A 16,467-nucleotide genomic window follows, 5' to 3' on the forward strand; every position below is an offset into this window, starting at 1 on the left:
ATAGCTTAAGATAAACATTTCCGTAAGAAAAAGGCATTGGTTAACTTCAGGTGGAACCAGGTGTCATGGCAACACAGAATTTTAAGAGAAACCACCTTTTAAATTTGTATAGAGAAGGAAAAAAAATATCGGTAGTTTGTTTCTTCCTGCCGCTTAAGGGAGATAAAAATGTCTGACACTTGGAGGCTATTTCCTCCATTTGGAGACCCCTGGCCTTCCTGCCTGTTACCCTCTCAAAACTACTGGTTTAATCTTTTTCTTCATCAAACTGACTAGTTGCATGACTTAGAATCACAAATTTACCTATTATCACTGTTATTGTGCAGGTATAGCTTCTGTGCACAGAGAAAACTGGGTTTCTAGAAATTCTTTGAAATTAAAATTGACTGTACTGTGATCACTGTAATTCTGTATGCAGCCGTTAGGATCACATAGGTTTCTTTCCCTAATTTCTTCTTGCCAGAGATGCTCAGTACTTCAGTGGGTTTTGCTTTCTTAATCTCATACTTGTGATAAATCAAAAAAATGTGGCTCTGACTTACATTCTTTTCTCCTTTTCCTTCAAAATCTAGTGGAGATCTCGGATTCAGCTCCCCCAGCACCACTGGTGAAAGAAGTCACAAAGAGGTTCTCCAACCCAGATGCTGCCCCCGTGTCAACAGAGCCAGCCTGGCTGGCTTTGGCCAAAAGGAAAGCCAAGGCCTGGAGCGACTGTCCGCAGATTATTAAGTAAAGAGTGACTCTTATCCATTCTTATTGCAGTCATTGGCTCTTCTCTTGCCCTTTTTATTTATTTATTTTTTATATGAGGTAAAGAAAACCAAACTAGGAAAAAGAAGCATGTTTTATAGGCTCTAAAATAATGTTTAGAAACTGAACTGGTGGTGTTCCTTGTAAAGAGTGTATTTGCACAACCCTAGGTCCTGGTGCCTTGAGCTCCTGCTAGTTTTGAAGAGAAAATTCCGTCCGAGGGACCACATGAAGTAAAATCTCTCGACTAAGACCTCACAAGAGCCTGCCATGGCCCTTCCACACACACACACCCACACACCATTCAGAACATGCCCTTTTGCCAACCTTTGTAATATTAATGGTTTTCTTGATTCTTTACTCCAGTTTCTTTTCTCTGAACCATTTATTTACCATGTACTTGGGGATTTCTACCCTTTTCTAAAGTCTTAGTGAAAGGACAAGGATGCCTATTCTCCTGAATGCAGCCACTGGGAACAGCAAGTTAAAAGTCTGGTTTCCAACTCTGTGCCCGTCTCTGCTTCTCATGATTTTGCCCCGGCTGGAAACTAACACAGCGAGTCCGTTCACTCTTCTGCTGTGCTGTTGAGCTACGGGCCCTGTTAGACCAGAACTCTCCTTAGGGACATGTTAACCATTTGGCCCAGCTGGCTCCTAGGGAACATTTTTATTTAAATGTTTAAATAATAAATGATTTAAAAAAAAAAAAACAACTACAAATTCTCTGTCTCTGAGAATCCCCATTTAGTATAGTTGTTCTTAACAAGTTCAGACTCTATCCCAGACCTACTCAGAGAGCCTGTAAGGATGGGGCCAGATTGTGTATATTCTGGTAAAAACTCTTCAGTTAACTTCTGATATATCACAAAGGGTGAGAAGTGTTGGATACACTGCTTCTAGTGCTACCTACTTTTTAAAACTCGGAAGGGGAGGCTCACTTCACCCAAAGCAGCAAAAGTGAGACAAGAAAAATAATAAAACAACCTCCAAACCATCCATTTATTACGGAGTATAAGAGCCTACGACATTACATGTCTGAAAATCTCTGAAGTCGCTAGGGAAAGTTAACAGTAAGACAAGCTTTGAAGCCTTTTGTACTAAGGACTTGCTGTGGGGAATTTCTTTCTTTACCATAGCCAAGTAATTCATATTTAGAGTCAAGTGTTCAATAGCACTAAAACATCTCAAGAGTTTTAAGTGGCCTTGTTATTATATACATGAGATTTTTTTTTTTAAGGTGTGGGGGGGCTTGGCAATTTAAAAGCCACATATATTCACTTTTATTTCCCTAAATTTGCTTTACATGAAACACAGAGCAAACCCACACATTGCTAGTACTTAACTTACATTTCATGATGTTGACATATTCCCTTTTTCTTCAATTCTGACTTCAAAATCTAAATACAAATCCTTTGCTTAGTGCAGCAGGGGAAGGAATTACACCCATTTTTTCTCTCCTAAAAAACCACATTTTATTAGTATTTTATTAGTATCATTTTCCTTTATGTTTATGCAATGACAATGTGCTGTTATTCTATGTATCTTAAGGCTGAGTGCAAAAATATTTACCATATACAAGGCATTTTCTTTCTGGAAACAATGGCTCAGCCTTATGGTAGTACCTGGCATGTGTGGTGAAGTGGATAGTTGTACTTTTGCAAGCTGGAGTTAACATATATAGTGGACCTTCAAACTGTTAAGAATCAATGGGACGTTAATTTTTTTAATGGCTATGAGACGCAATTAATATTCCACTGCACGTTTTCCACACTGTTCATTTCTAAATCAAATATGTAGGCATTTGTTACCTTCGATGATTTCCTCACAAATATAACACTTTCTTAATAAGAATCTTTCCACTTACAGCCCTAGAATTATAGTGCTACATTAATTCTTCTGCATTGACTTTTTCTTTCATGCTGTCAGCTTTGAATAACAATCACAGTAGTGGCAGAGAACAGGTGAAGAAATCAGGTCATTGACGAAGAATGGTAGATAAGTCAAGTCTGTACTGGCTTACCACTGAGCCCATGCAAAGGAGGAGAAATACCTCAGTTAAAAATTTTCCATCAAAATCTTTAAAAGAAGAGTATACTGAGGAAAAGACAGTCATAGCACTTACTTCCAACAACTTCTAAAGGCTACATGTTTAATACTTCATGTAAAAATTACTCCAAATTTGCACTAAATACCAATGAAGTGTTATTTTTCTTTATTGTGTTGCAGTCTTTTCTGATCAACAAACTATGGGGGAAATTCTGTAAAGCATATAAGAATTCAAGACTTTTAAAAGAAATGAATAATTGCTAGTTACATACACAAGCTTTTTTTTTTTTTCTTTTTTAATTTAAACAAACATACACTTCTGGCAAGGTTATAGATGATTAACCTCTGTTCATAAGACTTAAATATACAAAACTAGAGGTTTTTTTGTTTACTTTTTTTCAAGTGCAATTGTTTCTTATACATGTTACTATTAAATTATCATTTTAGCCAGTTATTAGCAAATTGTAGTATGTATTGTCTCTTCTTGTGACGTTTAGTTTTAATTGCTTATTTTAAAGCAGAAACATTAGAATTACAAGTGTCTGGCAATATTTTTATCAACAATAAAATGAAGTAGACTTAACAATGAAAATACCTTAGTGTGATTTTAATATTATTTTGAGATTTTGGTTGTATAAAGTTTTAATGTAAAATGTCCATTATTGAAGGAAAAAGACCTTTCAATAAAAAATACCCACAAGAACTTTGGCACTGATGGAATTTCCTTTTCAAGGTGAAGTTTTTACTGATTTCAGTGACCATCTACAGAGAGCTCATATTTACATAGCTTTTGTTAAGAAAGATAAATTTCAAGGCATTTTATAGGGTACCTTATTAATTTTTCATTAGATATTTTTGGAGAAAAATAATGAGTAGGGGACAAATAAAATGGGCTTCCCTGGTGGCTCAGATGGTAAAAAAAGAATGCACCTGCAATGCCAGAGACCCAGGTTTGATCCCTGAGTTGGGAAGATCCCCTGGAGGCGGGAATGGCTACCCACTCCAGTATCCTTGCCTGGAGAATTCCATGGACAGAAGAGCCTGGTAGGCTGCAGTCCATGGGGTCGCAAAGAGTCAGACACAATTGAGCGACTAACACGTCCACTTTTTCACTTCAATGAGTAGGGAACAAATGTTTATCTGAATCCTAAATTTCAATTGGTCTGTGTCTCAGACACCAAAAACGTACTTATCTTCATCCCATACGTTCTGCATCGACTTCAGAGGTTGAAACACACACTGATATGGGAATGGCAAAACGCTAACAGGCTTGCACTTGTGTGAAAAACACCAAGTTGAACTACTTCCCGACAGCCCAAGCCTCTGAGGAGATGGCCAGTTTTGCAGCGGAGGCGGTTGCTAGTCACAGTGTATGTTCTAGGAATGAGTTTTTGCCCTTCATGATATAAAGGTGTTATACCTGTGTGACCACATGGTAATGTTTGATGTTGAAATGAGTAGACCTTTGTCTTACCTCACAGGATTCTTTGGAGGGTTAAATTAGACCAGTATATAAAGTGCCACTCACCACATTTACACAGAGAAGGCAATGGCACCCCAGTCCAGTACTCTTGCCTGGAAAATCCCATGGACAGAGGAGCCTGGTGGGTTGCAGTCCATGGGGTCCCTAGAGTCGGACACGACTGAGCGACTTCACTTTCACTTTTCACTTTCATGCACTGGAGAAGGAAATGGCAACCCACTCCAGTGTTCTTGCCTGGAGAATCCCAGGGACGGGGGGAACCTGGTGGGCTGCTGTTTATGGGGTCGCACAGAGTCGGACACGAGTAAAGCGACTTAGCAGCGGCAGCAGTGTCTCAGACAAAATGATCTTACAACCTCTTTACTCAAAGTATGGGCCATGGAACAGCAGCATGGGCACAGCTGAGAGCATGTGAGAAACACAGCTTAGGGCCCCAGACCAGACCTAGTGACTCACAGGGCCAGACGAGGGCAAATGGAGTGATGTGCGCAAGGCACTTGCCTTGGGTGCCAAAAAAGTAATCGAGAAGTGCTATTTTAATGTAATATTTTTTTTAACGATTAATGGAAATTCTATGATGAGTGAGTATCAAAATTTTAAATAAATACAGGGTCAGTATTACTCATTTTCCCTTTTGCCTTAGGTCCCAGTGTGGCTCAACCAAGCCCCTTCCTCTCAACTGGACTAGGCATTTAGCAACAGCTCCAGGTGGTGAAAACAGTAAAGGTGAAGCAGCATGGATCTAAAACCTGGCAGAAGTTATGTTGTTCTTTTGGGCTGACCATGCCCTCAATGCCCTTTCTATGTTTGGGGAAGTCTCCATCTTGTGGGTCTTGGTAGAGGGCAGCACTCACCTCCTGTTACTGCTACTGCTAAGTCACTTCAGTCGTGTCCGACTCTGTGTGACCCCATAGATGGCAGCCCACCAGGCTCCCCTGTCCCTGGGATTCTCCAAGCAAGAACACTGGAGTGGGCTGCCATTTTCTTCTCCAATGCATGAAAGTGAAAAGTGAAAGTGAAGTCGCTCAGTCATGTCCGACTCTTGGTGACCCCATGGACTGCAGCCTACCAGGCTCCTCTGTCCGTGGGATTTTCCAGGCAAGAGTACTGGAGTGGGGGGCCATCGCCTTCTCCTGTAGTTGAAATGCCTGTTAGGTGCTTTCCTGTACTCTAGTGGCCATGGCAACATGTGTCATCTCAGATTGAAAGAGACTGTGGATTGGGAGCAAATGACGGAAAGACGGGGGAACTGTGAGGAAGTCTGGTAGTGATAGGGAACAGTGTCTGGTGTTAGTGGGGTCAGCCATAAAGTAAGCATTTAGTTTCAAGGACAGCAGCTGTCTTCCGCCCAAAATGATATGATGATTTTATGGCATTCCTTATTTCTGGCTGTATAGCTCTAGCCCTCTATAATTCTGCAAGAGACTTAATATTCTTTTAAAAATTCACTCTGGAGGAGACTGACCAAGATAGCAGTCAGTCATCTTGAAAGACCCTGAGCTTATCTCCTTTCATAGGCACACCAAAATCACAACGATTTCCAGAACAACACTTGATGATAACAACTGGAACCTACCAAAAGATCTTACACAACTTAAGCATAATGAACCACAACAAAATGGATAAATGGTAATATTCAAGATATGGTCAAGTCCTATATCTTCGGAAAGAAGACCCACAAATGGGAGAATAATTATATCGGAAAGTTTCTCCCAAAGGACTACGAGGTCTGAGCCTCAACACTGGGCTCCCCAGACCAGGGGTCCTGCACCAGGAAGATAAGCCCCCAGAGTATTTAGCTTTGAAGGTCAGTGAGGTTTACTTTCTGGACTCCCAGAGAGCCAGGGGAAATAGAGAATTCATCTTAAAGGGCACACGTAAAATCTCACATGCTCTGGGACTCACGTCATAAGAGATAATTTGACAGAAGCCTAGGTCAGACCTACCTGCTGATGGTGGAGTCTTTCAGAAGCAGGAGGCAGCTGCAGCTCACCCTGGGGATGCAGACACTGGCACCAGCCATCCTTGGGAGTTCCTTCTACCACATACACACTGGTAGTGGCAAGGGCCATTGTGGAATCTTCCTTTTAGTTTTTAGCCCCAAGATGTAGCCCGGCCTGGCTCTACTGTTCAGGGAGCCAGCTCCAACCTCTGGACCGGCCTTACCCAGGCCAGACACCAGATGCAAGATAGCCGCAATCCTGTAGCCTGAAGTCCCACCAGCAGCCCAGGCCATGTCCTGGGATGACATGGGCCTGGGTGCTTGCCTTGCCCACTAGCAACCCAATAAAAGCTTTGGGATATCTGAGACCCTGTACCCAACTGTGTCAGGAACAGCCCCTCCCCTACCCCTCCTTCCCAGCAGTGATCTGAAAACAGTTCCAGGACCCCCGGCCTTGCACCTGGACTCCAGGACCTGTCTCTGCTTGTCAGTAGACCAGTACTAACTCAGGACTTGACCTCACCCACCACAGAGTGGGCAATAGTCTGGAAGTCTTCTAGACCCTGACTACCCACCAATGAACCAGCACTAGCCTTGGGCCCCCTGGGGTTCTACAGTCAGCTACCCTGTGACCTGGTCCTACCAACCAGGGGCCAGTAGCCTCTGCACAGGGCAGGGCTTAGCAACTAACCTGACCAGTAGCCAACCAAGCCTACCAGACAGCCCACATAATTTGCTCAGTACAACAGAAGGACCCACACAGCAGGGAGCCATCAGAGCATACAGCCTGGGTGACGAGAGGGGAGTGCACTGCTGGGACATTAGGAGGTCTCCTACAGAAGACCACTTCTCTAAGGCTGGAACACATAACCAACCTACCAGAAACATAAAATACAAACAGCAACTTAGGCAAAACGAGGCAAAAGAGGAACATGTTCTAGATGAATGAACAAGATAAAACCCTACAAGAAGAACTAAGTGAAGTGCAGAAAGGCAAATACCTAAGAAAGAGTTCATAGTGATCATAAAGATTAGAGAATCTGGGGGAAAAATGGGTACACAGAGTGAAAGTTAAAGGTTTTTAGCAAAGAGTTGGAAAATATAATGGATAAGGAAATGGCAACCCACTCCAGTATTCTTGCCTGGAGAATTCCATGGACAGAGCAGCCTGGCAGGCTCCAGTCCTGGGGCCGTAGAGTCAGACATGACCGAGTGACTATCACTCATACTCACTAGAAAATATACATAATATCCAGACAAAGATGAAAAATAACTGAAATTAAAAACACACTAAAAAGAATCAACGTAAACTAAATGGTACAGATAAATGGATCAGTGACCTGGAAGACACAGTAGTGGAAATCACTGTTGCTGAAAAGAAAAAAAGAAAAAGAAATGAGGACAGTATAAGAGACTTCTGGGACAACATCAAATGCACTAATATTCACATTACAGGGCAGAAGAGAGAGAGAAAGGGGCTGAGAACATATTTGAGCCATAATAGTTGAAAACTTTCCTAACCTGGGAAAGGAAACAGACATCCAAGTCCAGGAAAGTGCAGAGTCCCATACAGGATTAACCCAAAGAACACACTAAAATACTGTAATTAAATGTTAAAAATTAGAGAATATTAAAACCAGCAAAGGAGAAACAACAAATAACAGAGAAAGGAACTCATAAAGGGCTATCAGTTGACTTTTCATCAGAAACTATGTAGGCCAGAAGGGCAACATATTTAAAGTGATGAAAGCCTACAACCAAGAATACCCTACCCAGCAAGGCTCTCATTCAGATATTATGGAAAGATCAAAATCTTTTCAGACAAGCAAGAGCTAAAAGAGTTCAGCGCTATCAAACCAGCTTTACAAGAAATATTAAAGGAATTTCTCTTGGTAAAAAAGGCCACAACTAGAAAAATGAAAATGACAAAATGAAAAAGCTCATTGGTAAAAGCAAACATTCAGTAAAGGTAGGAAATCACCCACGCACAAAGCTAGTAGGCAGGTTAAAAAACAAGAATATGGATGTATGGACCTAAGAGTTGGACCATAAAGGCTGAGTGCTGAAGAATTGATGCTTTCATACTGCAGTGCTAGAGAAGACTCTTGAGAGTCCCTTGGACAGCAAGGAGATCAAACCAGTCAATCCTAAAGGAAATCAACCCTGAATATTCACTGGAAGGACTGGTGCTGAAGCTGAAGCTCCAATACTTCGGCCACCTAATGCAAGATCTGACTTACTGGAAAAGACCCTGATGCTGGGACAGATTGAGGGCAAGAGGAGATGGGGACATAAGAGGATGAGATGGTTGGATGGCATCAGTGACTCAATGGACATGAGTCTGAACAAGCACTGGGAGATGGTAAAGAACAGGGAAGCCTGGTGTCCTGCAGTTCATGGGGTGGCAGAGAGTCGGACACAACTTAGAAACTGAACGACAAAAAAAAGATACCAAAAACAGTAATTGTGACGGGAGGAAAGTACAAATACAGGATTCTTAAAATGCATTTGAAATTAAGAGGTCAAGAACTTAAAACAATCTTGTATAAATAGATCGTTATATAAATACCTCATGGTAATTACAAGCCAAACATCTATAATAGATACACAAAAGAAAAGGAATCCAAACATTAAAGATAGTCATCAAATAACAAAAGAAGACAGGAACAACAACAAAAAACCTACAAAAACTACCCCAAAACAATTAACAAAATGGCAATAAGAATATGCATAGCAATAATTACTTCAAATGTAAATGGATTAAATGCTCCAAAAGACATCAAGTGGCTGAAGGCAAAAAAATAAATAAATAAATAAAGGAATCCTGCCTATAGGAGACTCAGATTTAAAGACACACATATACTGAAAGTGAAGGGATGCAAAAGGTATTGAATGCAAATAGAGATAATAAGAAAGCCAGAGTAGCAATACTTATACCTGATAAAATAGATGTTAAAATAGAGATTGTTGGAGGAGTCAAAGGACACTACAAGATGGAGGCTAAACAATATGCTACTTAAAAAAAAAAAAAACTAAACAATGGATTACTGAAGAAGTCAAAGAGGAAATTAAAAAAGAATACCCAGGGACAAATGAAAATGAAAAACAATGATCCAAAATCTATGGGACACAGCAAAAGCAGTTCTAAAAGGGAAGTTTATGGTGATACAAGACCTCAGGAAATGAGGAAAATCTCAAACCACCTAATGTTACAGCTGAAGTAGAAAAAGAGCAAACAAAACCCAAAGTTAGTATAAGGAAACGTATCATAAAGACTAGAGCATAAATAAACTTTAAAAACATAATTATCAATGCAACTAAAAAATGCTTCTTTGAAAAGATTTTAAAAATTGATAAACCTTTAGTTTGAACTCATCAAGAAAAGACAGCACAAATCAACAAAATCAGAAATGAAAAAGGAGAAGTTACAAACACCACCACAGAAATATGAAACATCAGAAGAGATTACTACGGAAAACTATATGCCGATAAAATGGACAACTTAGAAGAAAGGGACAAATTCCTAGAAATGTACAATCTGCCAAGACTGAACCAGGAAGAAATAGAAAATATGAATAGATCAGTTACCAGTAATGAAACCAAATCAGCAATTTAATAAGTCCCAATAGAAGTCCAGGATCAGATGGCTTCACAAGTAAATTCAACCAAACATTTAGAGAAGAATTAACACCTATCTTTCTCAAACTAGTCCCCAAAAATTGCAGAAGAAGGAATGCATCTGAACTCATTCTAGGAAGGTAGCATCACTGTGATACTAAAACCAAAGATACTACAGAAAAAAAGAAAAAGAAAATTATAGGCCAATATCGCTAATTACGATAGATGCAGAAATTCTTCAACAAAATACTAGTAAACTGGATCCAACAATACATTAAATGGGTCATAAAACACGATTAATAGGGATTTATCCCAAAGATGCAAGGACTTCGGTATCTGCAAATCAATCAGTATAACACTACATTAACAAACTGAAGAATAGAAACTATATGATCACCTCAACAGATGCAGAAAAGCTTCTGACAATATTCAACATCCATTTATGATAAAAACTTCCCAGAAGGTGTGTATAAAGGGAACATACCTCAACATAATAAAGGCCATATATGACAAACACACAGTTAACATCATACTCAAAGGTGAAAAGCTGAAAGTGTTTCCTCTAAGATCAAGAACAAGACAAAGATGCCCACTCAAGGTACTTTTAATCAACACAGCATTGGATGTCCTAGTCACAACAATTGCACAAGAAAAGTAAGATGGTTGGATGGTATCACCGATTCAATGGACATGAATTTGAGCAAACTCTGGGAGATAGTGAAGGACAGGCAAGCCTGGCATGCTGCAGTCCAAGAGGTCACAGAGTTGGACACAACTGAGCAACTGAACAACAACAAACTGGAAAGGAAGAAGTAAGACTGTCACTGTTTGCAGATGACATACTACACACAAAGTATCCTAGACACCATCAGAATATTCCTAGAGCTCATCAATGAATTTAGTAAAGTTGTAAGATACAAATTAACATACAGAATTGGTTCCATGTCTATATACTAAAAATGAGTAATCAGAAAGAGGAATTAAGTATATAATCCCATTTACCATTGCATTAACATGATTAAAACATCTAGGTATAAACCTCCTTAGGGGTAAAACACCTGTATTGGGGAAACCATAAGGCACTGATGAAGGAAACTGAAGACAATACAAACAGATGGGAAAATATACCATATTCAGAGACTGGAAGAATTAATACCAAGGAAATCTACAGATTCAATGCAGTCTCTATCAAAATACCAAGGGCATTTTTCACAGATAATTTTAAAATTTGACCCTAAGCAGCTAAAATATCCCAAGAAAGAACAGATCTAGACAAATCAAGCTCCCTGACTTCAAACTACACTGCTGCTGCTGCTGCTGCCAAGTCACTTCAGTCATGTACGACTCTGTGCGACCCCAGAGACGCCAGCCCACCAGGCTCCCCCGTCCCTGGGATTCTCCAGGCAAGAACACTGGAGTGGGTTGCCATTTCCTTCTCCAATGCATGAAAGTGAAAAGTGAAAGTGAATTTGCTCAGTCGTGTCCGACTCCTAGCGACCCCATGGACTGCAGCCCACCAGGCTCCTCTGTCCATGGGATTTTCCAGGCAAAAGTACGGGAGTGGGGTGCCACTGCCTTCTCCGTCAAACTATACTACAAAGCTACAATAACCAACAGTGTGGCACTGGCAGAAAACATCAACAGAACAGAATAGAGAGCCCAGAAATAAACCCACACATTTACAGTCAATTAATCTATGACAAAGGAGGCAAGTATATTAAATGGAGGGGGAAAATCTCTTCAATAATTGGTGTCGCAAAAACCAGACAGCTACATGTGAAAGAATGAAATTAGAACCTATATACACAAATTAATTCAAGATGGATTAAAGACATAAGACTGGAAACCATAAAACTCCTAGAGAAAAACAGGAACACTCTGACACATACTGTAGTAATACTGTTTTGAATCTCCTAAAACAAAGGAAATAAAAGCAAAAATAAACAAATGGGAACTAATTAAGCTTTAAAACTATGTACAGCAAAGGAAATCATCAACAAAATGAAAAGACAACCTACTGAATGGGAGAAAATATTTGCAAATGATATGACCAACCTGGGGTCATAGCCAACATATATAAATAACTCCTACAACTCAACATCAAAAGAAAAAAACCTGAGTAAAAACTGGGCAGAAGACCTGAACAGATATTTTTCCCAGAAAGGAAATGCAGATGATCAACAGGCTCATGAAAAGATCAACATCACTAATCACCAGGGAAGTACAAATACAAACTACAATGAGATATCATGACTCAATGATACCATGGTATCAATGATATCACGACAGGTCAGGATGGTTATCATCAAAAAGACACAAACAACAAATGATGGTGAGGAAGTGGAGAAAAGGGGAAGCCCCTGTTGAGGAGAAACGTAAATTGGTGTAGCCACTGTGGAAAACAGTATGGAAGTATCTCAAAAAAAGCTAAAAATAGAACTACCATATGACTCAGCAATTCCACCACTCTTGGATCTATATATCTGAAAAACAAAAACACAGTTCAAAAAAATATATGCATCCCAATGTTCATAGCAGTATTATTTATAACTGCCAAGATATGGAAGCAATTTAAGCGTCCATCAACAGATGAACAGATTAAGAGGATATGGTGTATGTATACAATGGAATACTACTCAGCCATAAAAAGAACAAAATTCTGCCATTTGCAAAACGTGGATAGCCTTGGAGGGTCATTATGCTAAATGAAATGAGTCAGAGAAAGATAAATATTTTGTATGATACCACTTTTACATGGAATCTAAAAAAAAAAACAGAACAAGCTAGTAAATATAACATAAAAGAATCAGATTCACAAATATAGAGCACAAACTAGTGCTTACCAGCAGGGAGAGAGAAGGGAGGAAGGGCAAAATAGTGGTAAGGGATTAAGAGGTACAAACTATTGTGTATAGAATAAATAAGCTACAAGGATATATTGTATAACACAGGGAATATAGCCAATGTTTTAAAGTCATATAACATTTAAAAACTGAATTTCTATGTAATAACTTATATAACATTGAATATCAATTATACTTCAATCAAAATAAATAAATACTTTCTACTTAAAATAGCCCAAATTTAGCTTCTATTGCTTGCCACCAAGAACTCTGGCATGTTCGGTATTTGAGATTCTACTGGTGAATGGATGAACAAATGAAATGATACTACAGTTGTCTGCAGAATTAGGGGAAAGGTCATCGACACAGCGTATAGCTGGAGTTGGCTGGAATGCTGGGGCCATACATTGACTGTCAGTGTTCACTGGTTCCCTTGGTTCTTCTCAGTGTAGTCTTAGCTCATGGCTCCCTCATTACACGTCTTCTCCAGTAGACAGCCAGACTGATGCGGCTGCTCAGGGCTCCCATGGCTATAAAAGCAGGAGCTACCCAACTTCTTAACATTTAGGCTCAGAAAGTGGCATAATATCACCATCACTGCATTCTCTAGGTTAAAGCAAATCACAGGCTTAGCCAGGCATAAGAGAAGGGGGAAGCATAAAGGGCACGGCTTCCAGAGAGCGTACAGTTCACTGGGGGCAACTTAGCACCCGGCAAATGGAGTCTGTATAAGCAAAGTGCTATGGGACTGAAAGAGCAGCATTAAGTATTATGAGAATTCATGACACTTAAGAGTGTAAGAGGTTTTCTTCTTTCCTGCTTTTTGCTGTACTCCCTACCTTCAAACTACTAACAACAAAATCAGCTGTTATAGTAGTAAAATCTAATAAATTGAAAAATATAGGTGTAAAAAATATTAGCCAATGTTCATATATCAAAAATTAATAAAACAAGGTATATCAACTTGAAACAATACAGAGTATATATATATATATATATATATATATATATAATTCTACATTGGTACTGTGTTCATTTAAAAATACTAAATTAAAGAAACTAATTTGATAAGTAGATCCTATCTTTGACAACATTTTGTTATGATTCTCAGTATAAATGAGTGAATGGTGTTAATGTTAATTACATCACAGACTAAGTTTTTAACCCACCAAGTGTATTTTGATCTTTTTTCCCAAAGGTCTTTTATTAAAAAACCACAAGTAGGACATCTACAGAAATTAGAAGAACATTGATATTCCTTTAATTAATAATTATAACAGGCATTAGGATGTGTTTTGTTCTATAATTCCTTGTAAAAGCATCTGTTGCTCCTATAGGAAGTAAAGTATGGCTGTTTTCCAATAAGTGTAATAGACAACTTTCTTAAACAAAACATAATCTTTAATATAAGACTATCCACAAGCTCAGTAATATAAAATATTTTCAAATATCTCATGTATATTCTAAGGACTGCACTTCATTACCTTTGTCACCCAATAAATCCAGACAATAAACATAATTATTTCTACATCCAATAATAAGCATTGATTCCCAGACCACAGGAGAAGAGAAAACTTCTCCAGGAAGTTCATACACACTTTGCAACTGTCCACTCTTAGATTCCAAGATCCACAGTTTGCCATCAGTAGATGCTGCTGCCAGTAACATTTCATTGTTATGGTTGTGGTTACGGAAAACAAAAGGTGTTGAATACACTCTTGCGGTAGTTTCAAATTTCCACCGGAGGTGACCTTTCATACTACAACAGTAGATAAAGCAGTCATGAGAACCAAAAAATATTTCTTGCTCTGATGCTGAGGTACATGGGGATGAAAAGATTGGTTCATTGGTAGAGAATTGCCAGACCTGAAGGGGGATAAAGGCAAAAACAATTCATTCATCTCATTTCAACAATTCTGTAGACTAAAGCTTTATGAAATTCTTAATAAAATGTGAGAGATGTAGTAGGCTGCTGAATGGTAAATATAGAGAAAATAATACCTTTCTTTGAAAAGTAGCACCCTCAGATTAGACCTCTGTCCCAGTGGTAAAATCTTAACAAAAAACACCAGTGCGCTTATACATAAATCACCACTATGCATAATATAAATTCATTTCAAACCTCATCCAAAAGGTATTACTAATATGTTCAGAGACAATGATTTCTAAGATAAAACTGCACTGAGTTTCCAGTGTATCTTATTAAAAATTATATCTTACTCTAGTCTCCTGAAATAGGAAGAAGGAGGAAGTTAGCCGAAAAGAAAAGGTTATGTGCAAGAAGTTGAACTAAAGCTTTAATCAAAGAGCTATGAGTTGTGTGTCTACACTGTAGATACATACTATTTGCTTATTTCAAAGCTACTATAGATTACCCTGTCAGCCAATATTTTAAAACACACAGGAAGAAGAAGCCTAAGTCTAAGGTAATGTTCACAAATCCATATTGACATTGACACTGAAGTCGCACGGTCGTGTCCAACTCTTTGCAACCCCGTGGACTGTAGCCTACCAGGCTCCTCAGTCCATGGAATTTTCCAGGCAAGAGTACTGGAGTGGGTTGCCATTTCCTTCTCCAGGAGATCTTCCCAACCCAGGGATCGAACCCGGATCTCCCGCATTGTAGGCAAACGCTTTACCGTCTGAGCCACCAGGGAAGCCCATAGTAGCAGCAAAATTAAAAAAGTGGGTATATTCATGATACACGGTGTGTAATCTCAATTTTCTTCCCGACTTGGACAAAATTACTTTAATCTTTCTTTGGCTTATTCAGAGAAGAAAAAAAAAAGGAGTAAGAACCTTTGCCTCTTCTAACTATTTAGAAATCCAAAGGTGAGAATATATACAAATTACTTTCTAAATTAAAAATATTAAGTGAACTTAATAAAAGATTTCATCACAGGACTTCGCTGGTGGTACAGCAGGTGAGATTCTGCCTGTCAATGCAGGCGACATGGACTCGGATCCCTGATCTGGGAATATTCCACATGTTGCAGGCAACTAAAGTCCATGCGCCACAACTACTAAGGCCGTTCTCTAAAGCCCTCACATCACAACTATTGAGCCCCTGTGCTGCAACTACTGAAGCCTGAGTGCCCTAGAGTCCGTGCTCCTGAAGAAGAGGAGCCACTACAATGGGAAGCTTGTGCTCTGCAACAAAGAACAGCCCCGCTCACCACAACTAGGGGAAGCCTGCACGCAGAAAGGGAGACCCAACAAAACCGAAAACTAAAACTATTTTAAAAGTTAAAAAAAAGACTTGAAAAAAAAAGATTTCATCACAAAATAACTGTCACACAGAACAAAAGAAACTGCTAGTGTATAAGGGGCGAAAACAGAATAAAATGCACCCAGAAGCAACCATAGCCGTCAATGGGCTCACTTATGCTGGAGCTAGTACACTCAAGTCCACAGAATAATCCCTCAAATCAAAAACGCAGACATTGTGCCACAGTCCCTTATGGGTGAAGAAGTAGAGATTATTATCCTAACGAAAGATCAGGAGCCTACCCTGCTACCCTGATCACTACCCTGATCATGAAGTTGAAGACAGAACCTTCACACAAAGTAAACTGGGTTCTGTAACAGATTTTGGTTTTCATAGAAAAAGCAGGGGTTTATTTCAATGTTCACAACCTGAATAGAGGTTATAATTAAGTTGGCTAAAAAATGGACAAGGAGGATGGCAAAATTAAAACAATGTTTGGATAGAATCTTTTAAATCTATTACAGCATCATTCAAAAATTTAAAAATCCACAGGGCTAACAATAAAAACAGAACTAGC

The 16,467-nt window shown here is 39.2% G+C and overlaps 2 protein-coding genes across 13 annotated transcripts in view; one reads left to right on the top strand and one right to left on the bottom strand.

The window, feature by feature from the left end:
- CRACD (capping protein inhibiting regulator of actin dynamics) overlaps nt 1–3,499 on the top strand; it is a 289,192-nt gene extending 285,693 nt beyond the window's left edge. For all 5 annotated transcript variants that reach the window (XM_060417125.1, XM_060417128.1, XM_060417124.1 and 2 more), the window contains one exon: nt 573–3,499. In XM_060417125.1, coding sequence (XP_060273108.1) covers nt 573–733 — 161 coding nt within the window. In that variant the 3' untranslated portion in view covers nt 734–3,499. The remainder of the gene's footprint in view (nt 1–572) is intronic.
- A 10,421-nt stretch (nt 3,500–13,920) lies between these two features.
- The window catches only part of AASDH (aminoadipate-semialdehyde dehydrogenase), a 28,220-nt gene continuing 25,673 nt past the window's right edge, over nt 13,921–16,467 (bottom strand). For all 8 annotated transcript variants that reach the window (XM_042251421.1, XM_060417129.1, XM_027971013.2 and 5 more), the window contains one exon: nt 13,921–14,548. In XM_042251421.1, coding sequence (XP_042107355.1) covers nt 14,135–14,548 — 414 coding nt within the window. In that variant the 3' untranslated portion in view covers nt 13,921–14,134. The remainder of the gene's footprint in view (nt 14,549–16,467) is intronic.

Source organism: Ovis aries, chromosome 6 (assembly GCF_016772045.2).
Source record: "Ovis aries strain OAR_USU_Benz2616 breed Rambouillet chromosome 6, ARS-UI_Ramb_v3.0, whole genome shotgun sequence".
Lineage (NCBI taxonomy): Eukaryota > Metazoa > Chordata > Mammalia > Artiodactyla > Bovidae > Ovis > Ovis aries.